General features: G+C 41.0%; 1 protein-coding gene across 1 annotated transcript; it reads left to right on the top strand.

Annotated features, from left to right (window-relative positions):
* Positions 1–7,201: 7,201 nt before the first annotated feature.
* On the top strand, positions 7,202–19,235 carry LOC139763629 (phenoloxidase-activating factor 1-like). Its single transcript, XM_071689916.1, has 8 exons — positions 7,202–7,359; positions 7,852–7,942; positions 10,361–10,491; positions 10,583–10,727; positions 11,107–11,206; positions 11,454–11,653; positions 16,195–16,391; positions 17,731–19,235. The coding sequence occupies exons 1-8, from the start codon at positions 7,348–7,350 to the stop codon at positions 17,935–17,937; spliced, it is 1,083 nt and encodes a 360-aa protein (XP_071546017.1). The 5' UTR covers positions 7,202–7,347; the 3' UTR covers positions 17,938–19,235.
* Positions 19,236–20,418: the final 1,183 nt, after the last annotated feature.

The raw sequence follows: 20,418 nt of genomic DNA, 5'->3' as shown, positions 1-20,418 counted from the left end.
CATTGTCCTTTTAGATTTCGTTTCCTATCCAATCCTTATGTGATGTTAAATGTTCTACTTGACTGCAGACCAAGTGGTCATAGCCACTCGAAGGCTAGATAGAGTTCCACACGTTCATGGCAACAGCTCACTGATCCGGAGACTGATAGTGGTAGTCATAAGAAGCTTTTCCATCCTCCATCTAATCCTCCTTCGCCTTATACACAACGATAACAGGTTACAATCCCAATGATGCACACACGGAGGGAGTCAGGCGGGACTGTGGATATTCAGTTCCCCACGTATCCTTCCACGAGCCTCATCAATGTCTTTCCTCAGAAATCCTAAGCCTAATTAGCCGCTCTTTAACTGACAAATGAGTCCTGATGAATTCATGGCAAAGTTTTAGATTTTCTCGTGCCTTGTCCACGATATTCTTTTGAAAGTTTCTTTTTTCGTCCCATATCATTCTGCCATACTCATTCCATTTTCTTGTATACCTTGCAAATACTGGTAGACTGGAGAGTTGTCTCTTTCTTCGTCACATCACAGCTCAAATCTTCTTTAATTTTTGACCAGTTACCCAACCATTCCTTCCTCTTTCAGCTAAACAGGACAAGTGGCCTAATGACTATCTATAGGTCGCTGGCTGTCAACATCCAATCATCCATATTCACTTGCTATTAATCTCTTGATATGGGTAGTGGTCCTAACCTGCACTACTACTACTGCTACTATAACTACTACTAGTAATAATAATGATAATGATAATATTAATAATAATAATAATAATAATAATAATAATAATAATAATAATGATAATAATGATAATAATAATGATAATAACAATAATGATGATAATAACAATAATAATAATAATACTAATAATGATAATAATAATAATAATAATAATAATAATAATAATGATAATAATAATAATAATAATCCCCTCTCGTCTTTAGTGTTCCAAAAGAAGGAACAAAGGGGGCCAAGAGTGGATATTCCCTCAAAGGCTCAGTCCTCGCTAACGCGGGAAATGGCGAATAGTATAAAAAGAATAATAATGATGATAATGATAATAATGATAATAACGATTATAATATTAATAATGATGATAATTATGATAATAATGATAGTAATAATAATAATGATAATAATCATAATAAGAGAGATGCCTTGTGGAAGGTCTTACGAGTATATAGTTTGGGAGGAAAAGCTAAGTGAGTAGTTTTATCAAGACTGCTAAACGTGTGTACGAGCAGAAAGAGAGCAGCGTGAGTGGTTCCAGTAGAAGGTTAGCCTGCGGCAGGGGGTGCGCCATGTCACCATGGTTGTTTAATTTGTTTATGGATGGGATGGTGAGGGTGGTAAATGCAAGAGTCTTGGAGAAAGTAACGAGTATGCAGTCGGCAAGGAGTAATGGGACCTAGGATGTGAATCAGTAGGTGTTTGCTGATAATACAACACTGGTGGCAGATTCCAGTGAGAAATTGCAGAATTCAGTTACTGGTTTTGGGAAAATGTGTAAAAGAAGGAAGTTAAGAGTACATGTGAATGAAAGTGAATAAGAGTGGTCAACAAAAATATTTTTCTTCATCAAGGACGGAGTGAAACTTTTCTAGATCTATTTCCGATGCAGATTACGAAATTTTTGTCCGCTTCAGTTCAACGTCTCATTTTCTTTTTACGGATACATACTTTTTCAGTTCAACTGCAGCTACATGATGCATGGGCGAAGGTAAAATGATAGGATTTGCACCAGTTCAAACATTTTATTGCAGAAATTCAGTATTCCCAGGTAGAAGGTATACAAAAAAGAGTCTATCCAGAAGGACAACCTAAAAACGATGAGCTCCTAACCTTCTATGTCGCTCTTCACAAGCTAAAAGCGCATAGCTTTGTAACCCCTATGGTGCTCTAACTCAGGTTCTTCTCTGTACAACATCCAGCAGTAATCTGCAAGCATTTCTTCATTCTTGAAACCCTGGTATTGATGCTCCATCGCTCTGGTGTCCTGATGAAAGCGCTCTCCCTGTTCGTTAGGCACTGCTCCAGGGTTCTCCGCAAAAACGTCCAGATGCGAACGGAGGAAATGGACCCTGAGCGACATCCTGGATCCCATAGCAGCATAGGATTTCAGAAGGCTTTTAACGCCGCCTTCAAAATCCGGAGATCTTATGTTTCCCAAGAAATTCTCACATAGCTAACTGAAAGAGTCCCAGGCCTCCAGCTCCAAGCTATCAAGATGTGTGCTGAAATTGTGGGGTTATAGTTCCTTTGTCTGCGGACCTCAGGGATTCTCGGAAATCTTTCCACCACATGCTCGAAGGCTTTGTCTTGGCTGGTGTTTTCCCAAACTGCTTCATGAGACCAAGCTTTATGTAGAGCAGCAGAAGAAGGAAATTTTGATGGATCAACCAGAGGCTTATCCTGGACGTTCGAAATTCCTGGTTCATATTGTTTTCTATGTTATCATTATCATCATTGTTATCATTATCATCATCAATATTATTATCATTATTATCATTATTGTTATTATTATTATTATCATTATTATTATTATTATTATTATTATTATTATTATTATTATTATTATTATTATTATTATTATTATCATTATTATCATTATTATCATTATCATTATTTTTATCATTATGCAGTCTGCTCTGGAGGAAAGGGCTTGGAAAGTGAGTCAATTGTTGTTCGCTGAAGATACAGCGCTGGTGGCTGATTCGGGTGAGATACTGCAGAAGCTGATGACTTAGTTTGGTAGTGTGTGAAAGAAGAAAGTTGAGAGTAAATGTGAATAAGAGCAAGGTTATTAGGTTCGGTAGAGTTGAGGAACAGGTTAATTGGCAGCTAAGTTTGAATGGAGAAAAAATGGAGGGGGTGGAGTGTTTTAGATATCTGGGAGTGGATTTAGCAGCGGAAGAAACCATGGAGGCGGAAGTGAGTCACAGGGTGTGGGAGAGAGCGAAGGTTCTGGGAGCGTTGAAGAATGTGTGGAAGGCAAGAACGTTATCTCGGGGAGCAAAGATGGGTATGTTTGAAGGAATAGTGGTTCCAACAATGTTATATGGTTGCGAGGCATGGGATATAGATAGGGTTATGCAGAGGAGGGTGGATGTGTCGGAAATGAGATGTTTGAGGACAATATGTGGTGTAAGGTGGTTTGATCGAGTAAGTAATGAAAGCGTAAGAGATGTGTGGTAATAAAAATTGTGGTTGAGAGAGCAGAAGAGGGTGTGTTGAAATGGCTTGGACACATAGAGAGAATGAGTGAGGAAAGATTGATAAAGAGGATTTATGTGTCAGAGGTGGAGGGAAGAAGGGGAAGCAGGAGACCAAATTGGATGTGGAAGGATGGAGTGAAAAAGATTTTGAGCGATCAGGGCCTGAATATACAAGAGGGTGAGAGGCGTGCAAGGAATAGAGTGAATTGGAACGATTTGGTTTGCCGGGGCCGACGTGGCTGTCAATGGATTGAACCAGGGCATGTGAAGGGTCTGGGGTAAACCATGGAAAGTTTTGCGTGGCATGGATGTGGAAAGGAGCTGTAGTTTCGGTGTATTACACATGACAGCTAGAGACTGAGTGTGAACGAATGTGGCCTTTGTTTTCTTTTCCTAGCGCTTCCTCGCGCGCATGCGGGAGCTGAACCTTTCTCCAGTGAGATCTCACATACACGACTTTACAGTCAGCTCAGCTGTCTCTAGAGGTCCCTTGTCTCTGGATTCATCCAATATGCTGAGACGTCATTTTCATGAGTACAGGAACCAGTCTTGCAAACGGTTAACTATGGTTTCGCTTAGACTTCCTCTAAGATATGCTTGTCTTTACGTCCTGTCTCGTGTAACATAGTTACATTGTGCTGAAATCTTTTACGGCGTTGATTAGTCTCTGTCCGATTCTCGTCACCTACCATGTGCGGAGTGTGCCACTCCTTCATTAGCTGGAAAACGGACTTTCCAAACACGCGTCATGCCTGGTTCTGTCCTTGTCCGGACCCAACTCCGCTGTACAAGTGGTCTATTGGTCACCTCTGTAAGAAGAGCAGGCTACTGAGGTAGAATTGATGGAAATATAAATGGAAACTATTCGCTGCTGCGAACGCCAAAAAAAACCCCCATAAACATTAAGTATCCATAACTTCATAACTGTGGCAACAGCAGTCAGTATAGTGGAACTCCCCACAAAATTCCACGACTCCCTCCCTGGTGGTGCCACGTTTCACCAGCTGATGAAAATCACATCACTGACCTCTACCCAAGGATGATCGGGAATATGTCTTTCAAAGCTTTATATAGAGAGGTCTTTTTATACTGAGAATGCATTCACGAAAGAATAAAGATGTTGCAGTACATTTGTCCAATATTGAATATTTATTCATTTAGCGGCAACGAGCGCTGCCCCGTCCAGCCTTCACCTCAAATACCACCTCAGGAACTGTTTCTCACATAAGGCCTTTTTTTTGAAAAACAAGTGTGGTATTACTGATACTTGTTCAAGAGAACTCTTAGAGCGTTACTGGAAGAACATATTTCCTTGACTGCATACTGTAGGAACTGCGGTGATACAAACATACAGTTGGCTTTATGAGAAGAAACGATATTCAATAAGACATGAGAATGTTTTCATGATGTTTTGATGACCACGAATATACGGTAAATATCAAAATAAAAGGTTTTCAGTACTGAAAAGTACAGGTACGTCAGGATAGTTCAATTAGTGTATCAAACAGCCCGGCCGATACCACTGCCCCCTGTAGAGTTCCTAAATTAGCGCTTCTGGTGCTGGATCTAGAGCCTACATTTCGTATGTAGCGCGTTTTTCGGAGCTTTTCTTATTATCATTTAGCGTCAAACAGTGCTATGTCAGTATATGAGGACATTTAAACATGTATTAAGATACGTTAGTGTGATTTAGGAAGTTTAATCGAAACCTATTAATATAACAAGCAAAACAATACAAATATTGCGCGTAATCAATTTTCATCGAAATGAACATGATCGAAAATTCTTTGAGCAGGTTCAGTTCGGGTGTATTCCGCGGTCTTCCCCTCCTCAGGTCCCCTTTTCAGTTCAGGTTCAGTCGTACTCTCGATGGTGACAGAACTATCCGTGGGCCATGAAGGACAGTCAGAAATACACTCAACATTTTAGAGTAGAGTGGTGGAAAGACCCCAAATATGAAAAGGGCTAAGAAAATTTTGTAGAGGGGGATGATACAAGATGGTTTTGCAAGTACTACCATTGTCCACTGTGTGCCAAACTTAGTGACATTGAAAGACACAGCAAAACAGCTAAATACAAGAGAGCTGAAGAGCTATTCAGCACTCAGACAAACCACAATTCCATTTGAAAAAGTGAGTGATGACGCACGGGAGACTGAAGGAAATGTATCACTATTCATTGCAGAACACTGTTCATTACGTGTTGTTGATCATCTCGGTGGGCTGTGCAAAACACGATTTGCAGACAGTAAAGGATGCAAGAATTTCAAGTTAAAAAGGTCGAAATGTAGTGTAATTGTGTGCAGTGGGATTGCCCCGCATTTTAACAGTGACTTGAAAAGTGATACAGACAATCAGAAGTTTAGTCTTTTACCTGATGAGAGTAAAGACAATAAGGAAACGAAACTATTGGGTATCGTATCGCTATCCGGTTCTATTCCGAAAATGAGAATATTGTAATGATTTTCTTGGACCTTGTTGAGCTGCCTGACTGGAATGCTAATGGGATATGTGATGCAATCAAGAAGTCATTGAAAAATAATGGGTTGGAGTTGTAAATGGCACCGACAATGCTTCTGTGATGACAGGTGTTAACAGTGGAGTGTATGCTAAACTCAAGTTAGAATTTCCTTATCTGGTCCTGATCAAGTGTGTGTGTCTTAGCTGTGTCTCATGCTGCAGCAGAGTGTCTCCCTAGGAACCTGGATTTTATGACCAGAGAGAGCTATAATTGGTTCTCCCACTCTACCATTCGCCAAGCAAAGTACACGCAAGGAGATCTTTTCTTTGATCAAAGATGGTCAAGCTTCATTGAAATCAATACAGCTAAGCTAGACTCGATAAGTATCGAGTGAATCAGCAGTTGTCAAACTACTGCAGCACTGAGTTGAACGTAAGACTCATTTTGAGATAGCAAGAAATGGTGAAAGGCGTTACACAGCTCAGATCAGATCCTCTATGACATGTTTTGTGACAAGAAAAACTATGCCTAACTGATATTCTGCAGTATGATCTAGATGTTCAGCGTGTAAATGAGAAATGTGAAGCGGAGGTACAGGACCCAACCAAACTTCTGAGTGACTTGATTCCATAAGTTCTAAGCTCCTCATCCCAGAAAGGAAATTAAGGGAAGGAGATTCAGTAGAGAACTACTTAGATCCACATCCGTACTTGGGATACGAGATTGGAACGGAGATGGCACCATGTAAGTTTCCTGATGAAGAGGATATTCGAGGAAGATGCATACAGTTAATGAAACAGCTTCGTCAACGTTTGCCAGACAATGTCCAAGTGGTACAGTCAATGTCATCACTGAGTGCAAGTGAATGACTGTAACCCATAAAGCCTGGAGTACTGGAATAAGAAATGATTACTGATAACGAAGAAATTCTCACACGCATTGAGTTACAGTGGAGGAAGAAGCTTCATCATGCACTGTGGAAACAGAACACTGATACCCTAGCACTCTGGGCTGAAATAGCGTCATTCAGGAGAAAATCCCCTCAGTGACCTCTTTGGCTTTGACTGTGCTGGCATTGCCTCTCCATCGCTGATGTAGAATGTATCTTATGAACATCGTGCAGTCAAAGCTTGAAAATAGACCATCAGAAGCTTAAATACAATACTATCAGGTATGGTCTAAGAAGAAATGGAAATTTCTGTTATGATTATAAACTGCCAAAGGATGTACTGAAAAACATTAGGTCATTGAAAGCATACGAGTCATCGCAACCGTAACCAGGACTCTCGCACACACAAGGACACCGGGGACGAAGAGATTGTGGATAAGGAATGAGCAGATCTGAAATAATGGTGAATGTTTTAGTGTCAAAGCAGCCAGTTGTACATGTTATTAATAATTTGGCACGTCAAAGAGCAGAAATGATTCGAAAAACATTTTTCCGCTGTCACTTTAGTAATTCTAGTTCTTAGCGCTTTTCGGACGTGAATGTAGCGCTATCTGAAATCTTTTGAGCTGGCAACTCTGCTTGGAGTCCTGACCACCAGCCAGTCTTCACCTAACACACTGAGTGCTGGTATACGGTGCTGCTCCTATACTCAGGGTGTCGCCCAGTTTGTTTTTTTTAGCGAACTTCATCTGTGTGTCCCAGGATAACCGAATCATATCGATAGTTATGGTGCTTCAGGTGTGTAGAAATGTTGGCTACGATCATGGTGATGTAATTTCACAAAATACAGTTTGTTAAGAAAGAGTCCCGATTGTAGTTAGAAATTATATGAAATAATCATGATTAACGTTAAGCAAGATGGTGCGATTCATGAGTGTTATGGTCTAACCTTTAACTTGACAGGATCATATCCAAGGGTCGTAAGGTCATGTTTCATGGTGTTAGATATATTCCTGGGGTGAGGGTGATAGGTGTCGTCATAATGGCATAAAAGACGAGCCCACAGCCACGCCTAAGAACGCTGCCTCAGTACCTCACTGGACAATACTAGGACCATATTGATGTCACTGGTGGCGCTGCTTGTAGTAAATGTATAGTGTGAGTGACTTTCGTATATGTTAAGATTAGTGTTGCATCTTGGCTCATTTGTGGAGTGTGAGCTCGTCAGAGAGAGAGAGAGAGAGAGAGAGAGAGATGAGCAACATAAAATATATGTGTATTCCCCATCAGAGAACAAGATGTGGCCTTGGTCCAAGGCGCCAAGCTCCTCTCCTGCTGCTGTTGCTGCTGCTGCTGCTGGTCCAGCTGGCCGCAACACAGAGTAAGTACACTTGTCACCTTCGCCAGTGACGTGTGGTGCGGGACGAGTTAAGGCTAGGCTATGGTAGGGAGGGGTAGGTGGTGGTAGTTTAGGAACTACACTTTGGTGGGGACGGGTAGGTGGTGGTAGTTTGGGAACTACACTATGGTAGGGAGAGGTAGGTGGTGGTAGTTTGGGAACTACACTTTGGTGGGGACGGGTAGGTGGTGGTAGTTTGGGAACTACACTTTGGTGGGGACGGGTAGGTGGTGGTAGTTTGGGAACTACACTATGGTAGGGAGAGGTAGGTGGTGGTAGTTTGGGAACTACACTATGGTAGGGACGGGTAGGTGGTGGTAGTTTGGGAACTACACTTTGGTGGGGAGGGGTAGATGGTGGTAGTTTGGGAACTACACTATGGTAGGGAGAGGTAGGTGGTGGTAGTTTGGGAACTACACTATGGTAGGGAGAGGTAGGTGGTGGTAGTTTGGGAACTACACTATGGTAGGGTAGGGTAGGTGGTGGTAGTTTGGGAACTACACTTTGGTGGGGAGGGGTAGATGGTGGTAGTTTGGGAACTACACTATGGTAGGGAGAGGTAGGTGGTGGTAGTTTGGGAACTACACTTTGGTGGGGACGGGTAGGTGGTGGTAGTTTGGGAACTACACTATGGTAGGGAGAGGTAGGTGGTGGTAGTTTGGGAACTACACTATGGTAGGGACGGGTAGGTGGTGGTAGTTTAGGAACTACACTTTGGTGGGGAGGGGTAGATGGTGGTAGTTTGGGAACTACACTGTGGTAGGGAGAGGTAGGTGTTGGTAGGGCCAAGGGGTATATAAGGTTTAGGACAGCATTTACCCTTAACGTTAAAGAAAACGAGACTTTTTACTGTCAAATCATGAATTTTACTTGTTTTATTTTAAGTCGTCCACACTTCTCATTTTCTTTTGTGTAAAGCTCCTCCTCTCGCTTTCTGTAAAGGTTAGATCAACTAAATGCATGGATGCAGAGCTGATCCTGCATACACAGGAGTCGATCCATGACTCCTGGTTGGGATGTTAACCCTTATGCCAGCTCAGGAGTTAGAGAGGTCTTGATCTTCTTCACCATGGAAGAGAGAGGAGTAACTTGTGACTTGATGAGATCCTTTATGATTTTAAGCCAGTTTGACTTAGTGAACAGTTTTTTTTGAAAGATGAGAGGACACATCCAGACACCATAATAGTAGTTTAAAAAACTTGTCAGAAACCCAACATCAAACAAATGTTTGAGTGTCTCCAAGAAACACTCGTCCTGTTAGATGTTGAAGATATTTCTGTTCCGAACAACTGTTCCTATTATACAATACATGGGACATGATTTCGCATGGTGTAGTGCCATCACATCTTGCGAGTTTCGCGCTTTGCATAAGTCTATCAAAAGCTTGGTTTACTCCAAACGATTCGAGGCTAGTCAAGTTGATTCATTCCCGTTCTCAGAACTAGTCAAGCTTCAGAGTTTGAGCAAGCCGTATGCTTAACTCTCCCAATGTGACCTTAAAACTTGATCCTCAGTGTTGATTCTCTCTCCCCTTTCTATGAATATTATTCCGTTTTCTGCTGAAAATCGGCCTCTTGTGTGCCGCTGCCACTTCCTCAGATGATGGTTACTGCATGGCCGTTAACAGTTCAAAGACGGGCTGCTATGATGTGTGCATCTTTCCCTGCATCACTAAGTTTCTGAACTCCTTATTGTCGTATGTTTTTCTTCAGAACTGCGATTCGACCATTTTTATGAGAATTTTTTTTTTTTTCTTTCAAACCTCTTAAATTTATTCACCCTTTTGTCCTCATTTGAATCTTTATTTTTTTTCTTTTATGTTTCATTCAAGGCAGGGCTTTGATGAGAACTGTTCGAGGACTAGGGCCTTTGACAGAAAAAACAAAGCAGTTGAACCTTCATATCACCCAGTCCAGCCTCATAGGAAGAAATCTCACTTTATTCCTCGTAGGATCAGCACATAAACTTGACATCAGTACATAACTTAAAAACTGAGATGGACATTTGTAACATCTGCCAACATAAGATATGGATGTCAGCAAAGTCTAGGAACACTGATAAACTAAATACTGTAACTTTTGTCATGAAATTACCCTTGCATTTTTCTTTTATGTTAAAGTTTCCCTCTTCGATATCAGTATTTGCCTGTATGTGATATTATGTTTGACTAATCGTTTAATTATACAAATAGGAAAAGTAAAACGCAAGGATATTAGAATGAATGTTCTTGTTTCACTACAAAAGGCTGGCCCTGGGTTGAGGGTGGATGTAAGTAAATCAAGAGGTAGTTATCTACCTGATCCTCCTCACATTACCGGCAAGAAAGTTAACAGTGTAGTAATAATACAAACCATAATTTATCAACCCTAAAATCTTAGTACAAACTTTTTGTCCCGACAGATGCACAGTGCTCCTACCAGTGTACCCCACTGTCACAGTGTCCTGACCTTGCACAACTAATTAAGAACCCCACGAGGGAGAACATCCTTTACCTTCGGCAGAGGACATGCTCCAAAGGAGATGACCCCTTAGTAAGTAACCCACATCTACTGTTGTTATGAATACGCCATGACAATTGTTGATTCTCTCGACTCATGAGTGAGACATTTTTCCCTACAACAGGTCTGTTGCCCCCAAACTACTGTGGCATCTTCCTCCAGTCTATTGCCCAAAGACTGTGGTCAAAGTTCTCAGCTTGACTTGATCTTCGGGGGAACACAGGCACCAATATACAGTCATCCCTGGATTGCTGCGTTAGGATACTTAGGTAAGCTGAACATATTACTTGCCTACGACATGGAGACTAGTAATGATAGGGATGACAACTGTATATCTGTAACTGGCATTTAACGTTGTGGCTTATAATAGAACATAGGCTGTGGTTCACCATCAACTTGCAATTTCTGAGCTCACTAGTGGACTAAATAGAATGATGTGCTTTGGGCTTATTATGTAATCTGGAGGGTCTCCTGTAACTTGCATAAGAGTTATGGAGCCTAAAGAGTAATTGTAACGACCATTTTTTACAAATGTGGAGAAACTATTGATCATCGAAAATTATAAATCGACTGTTAAATATAGGATAGGTCCGAGCGAGCTATGCCTACAAACATGTTTCTTTACAATATGTTTCTTCACATACGCAGATGCTAGCGGCTTCTCAGTCATATGTAGTGGGTCTGTCATCAACAATAGATACGTGATGACAACCGCTTCGTGTGTTAAGAATCCAACTGAGAGGAAAATGTAAGCAATGATATATTGATTTCTCAGTGACAGATACAGAGGTGAAAACAGTGTAGTTGACTAAAATTCATGTACCCAATGTTTTAAGTAAGAGTTATTTAAGGTTCTTAAAGTGTGAAAAAGTGTATATTAGATCTACAGAAATGAAAAGAATATAGCAGATAGTAGTTGAAATATGTTGTATGTTAATATGTTAACATACAACATGACATATTACAATTCTGTTATCATCTCTTCATTCCTTTAGTATGATCCGCTTGGGAGAGAGGGACCTGAGCACCGACGTCGACTGCGAGGTGTCTACCCAAGGCTTTCAGATCTGTGCTCCTCCCGCCCAGGACTTCACCTACGAGGAGATCATTATTCACCCTGATGATAGCGCTCGGAAACGGTCTTCTGATGACATTGCTCTCATTAGACTCAGTAGCCCAATAGACTTCTCTGGACGTAAGTAAATCACCTTAATTATTTTGTTAGTTCTTTAAGCATTATCTATATTGTTGACTAGTTCAGCCATTCACTGCCCTTTTCAATGTCACTTGCTACGGAATAAATTCTACATGGATGAAGGTTTGCCAGTGCAATACCGGTATTCATAAGAGGTAGTAAGTCAATGCCCGGGAGTTATCATAGAATTATCATGACGTCTGTAGTTGGAAAACTTATGGAAGCTATCATTCGAACTAGGATTGTAAACCATTTAGAAAACCCCCTCTTGATAAACAATTCTTAGCATGGTTCTCTACGAAATCGCTAGAGTCTGACGGATCTGCCTGGTTTCTTTTATGATATAATCAAAACGTATGACGAAAGTAAAAAGGTTGATGTCTTTTTCTTATGTTAGAAGGCACGGCACGGGCAGCTGAGACCTAATCAAGGCCATCCCATAAACGCTATGTGTGTATATATATATATATATATATATATATATATATATATATATATATATATATATATATATATATATATATATGGATCTGGAGAAGGCATATGATAGAGTTGATAGAGATGCTCTGTGGAAGGTATTAAGAATATATGGTGTGGGAGGCAAGCTGTTAGAAGCAGTGAAAAGTTTTTATCGAGGATGTAAGGCATGTGTACGTGTAGGAAGAGAGGAAAGTGATTGGTTCTCAGTGAATGTAGGTTTGCGGCAGGGGTGTGTGATGTCTCCATGGTTGTTTAATTTGTTTATGGATGGGGTTGTTAGGGAGGTGAATGCAAGAGTTTTGGAAAGAGGGGCAAGTATGAAGTCTGTTGTGGATAAGAGAGCTTGGGAAGTGAGTCAGTTGTTGTTCGCTGATGATACAGCGCTGGTGGCTGATTCATGTGAGAAACTGCAGAAGCTGGTGACTGAGTTTGGTAAAGTGTGTGAAAGAAGAAAGTTAAGAGTAAATGTGAATACGAGCAAGGTTATTAGGTACAGTAGGGTTGATGGTCAAGTCAATTGGGAGGTAAGTTTGAATGGAGAAAAAATGGAGGAAGTAAAGTGTTTTAGATATCTGGGAGTCGATCTGGCAGCGGATGGAACCATGGAAGCGGAAGTGAATCATAGGGTGGGGGAGGGGGCGAAAATCCTGGGAGCTTTGAAGAATGTGTGGAAGTCGAGAACATTATCTCGGAAAGCAAAAATGGGTATGTTTGAAGGAATAGTGGTTCCAACAGTGTTGTATGGTTGCGAGGCGTGGGCTATGGATAGAGTTGTGCGCAGGAGGGTGGATGTGCTGGAAATGAGATGTTTGAGGACAATGTGTGGTGTGAGGTGGTTTGATCGAGTAAGTAATGTAATGGTAAGAGAGATGTGTGGAAATAAAAAGAGCGTGGTTGAGAGATCAGAAGAGGGTGTTTTGAAATGGTTTGGGCACATGGAGAGAATGAGTGAGGAAATATTGACCAAGAGGATATATGTGTCGGAGGTGGAGGGAACGAGGAGAAGTGGGAGACCAAATTGGAGGTCGAAAGATGGAGTGAAAAAGATTTTGAGTGATCGGGGCCTGAACATGCAGAAGGGTGAAAGGCGTGCAAGGAATAGAGTGAACTGGAACGATGTGGTATACCGGGGTCGACGTGCTGTCAATGGAATGAACCACGGCATGTGAAGCGTCTGGGGTAAACTATGGAAAGTTGTGTGGGGCCTGGATGTGGAAAGGGAGCTGTGGTTTCGGGCATTATTACATGACAGCTAGAGACTGAATGTGAACGAATGGGGCCTTTGGTGTCTTTTCCTAGCGCTACCTGGCACACATGAGGGGGGAGGGGGTTGTTATTCCATGTGTGGCGGGGTGGCGATGGGAACAAATAAAGGCAGACAGTATGAATTATGTACATGTGTATATATGTATATGTCTGTGTGTGTGTATATATGCGTACATTGAGATTTATAGGTATGTATATTTGCGTGTGTGGACGTGTATGTATATACATGTGTATGTGGGCGGGTTGGGCCATTCTTTCGTCTGTTTCCTTGCGCTACCTCGCTAACGCGGGACACAGCGACAAAGCAAAATAAATAAATAAATAAATATATATATATATATATATATATATATATATATATATATATATATATATATATATATATATATATATTGGAAAGGATCACAATTTTATGCGTGATCAAGTATATTCCTAAGAGTCCACAGGGAAAATGAAACACGATAAGTTCCCAAGTGCACTTTTGTGTAATGATCACATCATCAGGGGAGACACAAGAGAGAAATATAACAGTCAGTTGATATACAACGAAGAGACGAACTTCGTCTTCGAATTATCAGTCTATTGGATCCAAGTTAAAGTATCCTAGATCTTTCATTAATAGATCCCTTAAGTTAGCAAAGAAATCATTTTATAGAGTTGAGCCCAAACCTCCCGTTGACACCAAGAATCTTTTAGTTCTCCCTTTTAATAATGATTTTACTTTACTTCCCATGTTGCTTAAATCCTTTAATGTAAATGTTGCCTTCAGCAACAATAATACTATAAAGAATATCTTAATCAAGAACTCACCAGAAAATTCTCCTGGGTGCATTTACAAAGTGCCACGTAGAAATTGTGATAAGTTTTATGTGTGAAGAATGTATGCGAGAAATACTTAGAAACATAGATGGATTTGTATGTAGCATTCATGGATCTGGAGAAGGCAAATGATAAGAGTTGATAGAGATGCTCTGTGAAAGGTATTAAGAGAATATGGTGTGGAAAGTAAGTTGCTAGAAGCAGTGAAAAGTTTTTATCAAGGATGTAAGGCATATGTACGAATAGGAAGAGAGGAAGGTGACTGACTGGTTCCCAGTGAATGTCGGTTTGCGGCAGAGGTGCATGATGTCTCCATGGTTGTTTAATTTGTTTGTGGATGGGGTTGTTAGAGAGGTGAATGCAAGAGTTTTGGAGAGAGGGGTAAGTATGCAGACTGTTGTGGATGAGAGGGTTTGGGAAGTGAGTCAGTTGTTAATCACTGATGATGCAGCGCTGGTGGCTGATTCAGGTAAGAAACTGCAGAAGTTGGTAACTGACTTTGGTAAAGTGTGTGAAAGAAGAAAGGTGCGCGTTCATATACACTTTATTCGTATTCATATAAATCCGCGTTGTACAGTCAGGTTCGGTAAAACGCTCTCAGCTGGCTATGTGTTCTGTTCGGAAACAACCGATAGAACCCGTTGCTCACCATAGTGAGACGAAGGGTATTCGAGTACTTAGTATTTCGAATAGTTGTTTCCTATTATACAGTCCCTTAGCCTAGCGGTTAGCATGCCTGCCTCTTGCACAAGGGGTCCCAGGTTCGATCCTGGCTGATGGAGCTTTGTATGTTCTATGAAGGTGCGCGTTCATATACACTTTATTCGTATTAATAGAACTCCGCGTTGTACAGTCAAATAGAACTCCGCGTTGTACAGTCAGGTTAGGTAAAACGCTCTCAGCTGGCTGTGTTCTGTTCGGAAACAACCGATAGACCCCGTTGCTCACCATAGTGAGACGAAGGGTATTCGAGTACTTAGTATTTCGAATAGTTGTTTCCTATTATACAGTCCATTAGCCTAGCGGTTAGCATGCCTGCCTCTTGCACAAGGGGTCCCAGGTTCGATCCTGGCTGATGGAGCTTTGTATGTTCTATGAAGGTGCGCGTTCATATACACTTTATTCGTATTCATATAACTCCGCGTTGTACAGTCAGGTTCGGTAAAACGCTCTCAGCTGGCTGTGTTCTGTTCGGAAACAACCGATAGACCCCGTTGCTCACCATAGTGAGACGAAGGGTATTCGAGTACTTAGTATTTCGAATAGTTGTTTCCTATTATACAGTCCCTTAGCCTAGCGGTTAGCATGCCTGCCTCTTGCACAAGGGGTCCCAGGTTCGATCCTGGCTAATGGAGCTTTGTATGTTCTATGAAGGTGCGCGTTCATATACACTTTATTCGTATTCATATAACTCCGCGTTGTACAGTCAGGTTCGGTAAAACGCTCTCAGCTGGCTATGTGTTCTGTTCGGAAACAACCGATAGACCCGTTGCTCACCATAGTGAGACGAAGGGTATTCGAGTACTTAGTATTTCGAATAGTTGTTTCCTATTATACAGTCCCTTAGCCTAGCGGTTAGCATGCCTGCCTCTTGCACAAGGGGTCCCAGGTTCGATCCTGGCTGATGGAGCTTTGTATGTTCTATGAAGGTGCGCGTTCATATACACTTTATTCGTATATATATATATATATATATATATATATATAGCGTTAACAAGATGGCCTTGATTAGGACCTCAATTGCCCGTGTCTTTTCAGTTAGCATTAAAAAAAAGATTTTGGGGAGAATATAAGTAAAGAGGTATGATATCAACCTAGATTCTGTTGGTGTAGGAGCACACAGCATGCACGTCTGCTAGGAAAAATGATATGTATGCTTCGCACACTATACCACACACACACACACACACACACACACGTCATATCATTATTGTTGTTAGGCTGATCATGATAGTTGAGTCATGTTTACACTCCAGATTGGATCCAGCCAGTGTGTCTGCCACCTCAGGGTCTGGACGTCCGCAAAGCAGCTGGCACGAAAGAAGTACTGGTGGCTGGCTGGGGGTACACAGAGAATGACAGCATCAGTGAGAAGCTGCAACATGTTTCTTTGCCTTTTTTTGACGAGAAACAGTGCAATGTTACCTACAAAGGAGACATCGTTGATGGACAGGTACGTATCAGAAAAAAAAGCTATGTTTATTATCTCAGAAGTTTTAGACTTTTTAATTTAGTGATCCAAAATGTTTTAGATGTTAACTTTGCTTGTCATTTGCATGTTTCTCTGCCCAAGCTAAAATTTTACAAGATCTCTTTCCACAGAATGTATCAATTACTTTTCAACATGATAAACATTCGGTGAACATCATTCTCAGCACCACCTAACTTCAACAATATCCTTCTGTTATGAGTGAACTCTTACATGCAAATTGTAATATACAGATGCAACCATCTTGCAGGCGCTGGCTTACTTAATTGGCCTCCTTTTAAAACAAACGTAAAAGGATATAGTCATTAAGAAGATGCAAATATATATATATATTTTTTTTTTTCTTTTAAACTATTCGCCATTACCCGCGTTAGCGAGGTAGCGTTAAGAACAGAGGACTGGGCCTTTTTTGGAATATCCTCACCTGGCCCCACTCTGTTCCTTCTTTTGGAAAATTAAAAAAAAAACGAGAGGGGAGGATTTCCAGCCCCCCGCTCCCCCCCCCCCTTTTTAGTCGCCTTCTACGACACGCAGGGAATCCTCCCCTCTTTTTTTTTTTTTTTCTTTTCCAAAGGAAGGAACAGAGAAGGGGGCTGGATGAGGATGTTTCCTCAGAGGCCCAGTCCTCTGTTCTTAACGCTACCTCGCGGACGTGGGAAATGGCGAATAGTATGAAAGAAAAGAAATATATATATATATATATATATATATATATATATATATATATATATATATATATATATGCAGAACCTTCACTTCACCGTGAAGAGATAAATGCGACAATCACCACTGGAAAGAGAAAATAAAGACAGTGAGTACTGTCGTTTATTACGTCCTCAGACAGAGTGGGGGAAATACAAGTATTGAGATCCTTAAAAGCACAGAGGTAGCAATGAGGCGGGACATCATAATGACCGTGGAGTGCAGGTGGGCACTAATTACGTGACCTGACATCTGACCTTCCTCTCTACATTGTCATTGTGTGTGGACTGGGTTATTCTGGGGGATACTTCTTAATAATTATCTCAGTTAACAGTTTGTCACATTTAAGTTGAGTAGAAGACATATTTACATTATGATCAAATGTGCCAGAGATCAAACATGATTCAATTACATTTCTTCTACTGAAACAATTTGATTTAGCTACGGTCTTAGCTCCTTCCCAGTCGATATGATGATCAACGGCACCTTTATGTTGAAATGAGAGACGGCTAATAACGTACGAGAAGCCAGTGGCGATCTCACCAAATACTTCACTAAGAACTGTTGACATTGATCTTTGTGGGATTGGCTTGTTTTTCAGCTGTGTCTCGGTGGTCGGGCTGGTCAGGATTCTTGTAGAGGTGACTCTGGCAGTCCTGTGGTGATGGCAGGCCCCCGTGGTCCGCCCTTCATGCAGATTGGAATTGTGTCCTACGGTTCGGCCATCTGCGGTTTGGAGGCTTTTCCTAGCGTCTACACCTCCGTCAGTTACTACAGGGACTGGATCGAGAAGAATTTGAAACCCTGAAGATCTACGAGAAACTTGAAGTTAGATGGGAATATATTATGTTACTGGGACTTCAAATGAACCTAATGTACTTTTTTTCCGACCACCTAATCTTTTTTTTTTTTAGGAAAAAAAAATTATCCTAAGGTTGTATTGCTTTATATAAATTGTACAGAGTAAATGCCATCAGTAAAATGCCTTCATTCTTGCGGTGTTCAGGAATCCACGGGTTGCTTCAGCATACTGTCTACACGTACCCTGACGTACAAATGCGGGTATCATAGCCTTAGAAAAATCCCGTGGATGGCTGAATTCAGACGCCGGCATTCTCTCTCTCTCTCTCTCTCTCTCTCTCTCTCTCTCTCTCTCTCTCTCTCTCTCTCTCTCTCTCTCTCTCTCTCTCTCTCTCTCTCTCTCTCTTTATATATATATATATATATATATATATATATATATATATATATATATATATATATATATATATATATATCTGGATTGGGTGTCCTTTTCCTCAGAACATAATCATTTTGCGCTACCGTTTAAGGATGAACTTGTGGCCCAGAGCAAATTAGCTGGTGATACCGCCACATATCAAATTCAAGAGTAAAATTTATGCGCGTGCGACAACAGCACTCTCAGATGACTGCCTGTTGTCGATAGAGGTAATATTTGTAGTGTGCAGGGAAAGTTGGGTGGCGGCTTCATGCAGGACGGGAAAACTAGCCATCGGGCACACTGTCACATCTATTGACAGTCGAGTCATGACGATAATGTATAGAGACTGGTTAAAGTGAGCACTGAATTCCTCTATGAAATTACTTTCCAGAAATCCAGAAAAAGAATTAGGTTCTCTGTATAAGTCGATTGACTCATTTAAAATCCTCTGCCGCGCCAAAGGTCAGTAATGGCTTGTTATGAGTTGACTAGAATTCCAGCACCAATGTAATGGCTACAACTTATTTAGTATATGATAAGTGATGGTGAAACTTAATGTAATTTGGAAATGGACATACTTTCCAGTGTCACTCTATTGTGACGATGATTATCAGTTGGTATTTTCAATCTTCATGGAGAAGTAAATTAGCTTTACATTTGTGTGAGTACTTTAGGTGTATATTTGTTTTTTTTCTCTGTTCTATCGACAGAATTGTTTGCTGGATATATTCAACAAATGTTATATGATATTATCGATATTATTACCTCGGTAATATACGTCAGTGTATATCATGTATGCTTACAGTATAATTTTCATATTGTGTATGCTCATAGAATCATTAAGAATACATTTGTTAGACTTCTTGATAAAATTTTTGCCATGATTTCTTCTGTATTTCCTTTTCAATCGTACTATTGTTTCTGCCAAGTACTATATGGCCAGAACGAATCTGCAGGATCAGTCTTATCCATACTTGTGTAGGTGTTGTGCTGTCATAATGAAGCATTCAAAAAAAACTAGTGGCGATTGTTGTTGCATAATGGTTTTTTTTTTTAATTTTCTTCTAAACTCAGTGTGGATCTTATTGCATAACAAGTGTAAACATAACATGTATTAGACTAATGGACTTATGTATATCATAGATATTTTCTCATGCATTTTCTGTTCGGTCGTTCAGGGTTGAGAGACAAGTTAGCTGGGATGTATTTTTGAATGGAGAAAAATTAGAGAAAGTGAAATGCTTTAGATATCTGGGAGCGGACTTGGCAGTGGATGGAGCCATGGAAGGGAGAGGGTGAAGGTTCTGGGAGCCATGAAGAATGTTTGGAAAGAAAGAACGTTATCTGGGAGAGCAAAATGGATATGTTTAAGGCATTAGTAATTCCAACAATATAGGTATTGGTTATAGATAGGGTTGTACGGAGGAGTGTTGTTAAGGCAGCAGAAGAGGGTGTGTTGAAATAGTTTGAACATTTGAGGAGAATGAGTGAAGAAAGGTTGACAAAGAGGACATATGTGTCAGAGGTGGAGGGAACAAAAAGCGGGAGACCAAATTAGACGTGGAAGGATGGATTGAAAAAGAGTTGAAGCGATCGGGGCCTGAACATGCTGGAGGATGAAAAATGTGCCCGGAACAGAGTGAGTGGGAACGATGTGGTGTACCGGGGTCGACGTGCTGTCAGTGGACTGAACTAGGGCATGTGAAACGCCTGGGGTAAACCATGAAAAGGTCTGTGGAGCCTGGATATGGATAAGGAGCTGTATTTTCATTGCATTATACATGACAGCTAGAGACTGAGTGTGAACGAACGTGGCCTTTTTTGTCGGTTTCCTGGCGCTACCCCGCCGAAGAAGGGGGTAGCGATGCTGTTTCCTGAGGGTCGGGGTGGCGCTGGGAATGTATGTATGTATAAGCTGTGAATGTGTATGTACATGTGTATATGTTGATATGTATGTTTATGTATATATACGTGTGTTCATGGGTGTTCATGTATATGCATGTGAATATGAGTGGATGGGTCGTTCTTCATGTTTCCTGGCGCTACCTCGCTGACGCGGGAAACTGC

The sequence above is a fragment of the Panulirus ornatus genome, chromosome 1 (genome assembly GCF_036320965.1).
Source record: "Panulirus ornatus isolate Po-2019 chromosome 1, ASM3632096v1, whole genome shotgun sequence".
In the NCBI taxonomy this organism is placed as follows: Eukaryota; Metazoa; Arthropoda; class Malacostraca; order Decapoda; family Palinuridae; genus Panulirus; species Panulirus ornatus.
This window is presented reverse-complemented; position numbering and strand designations above follow the sequence as displayed.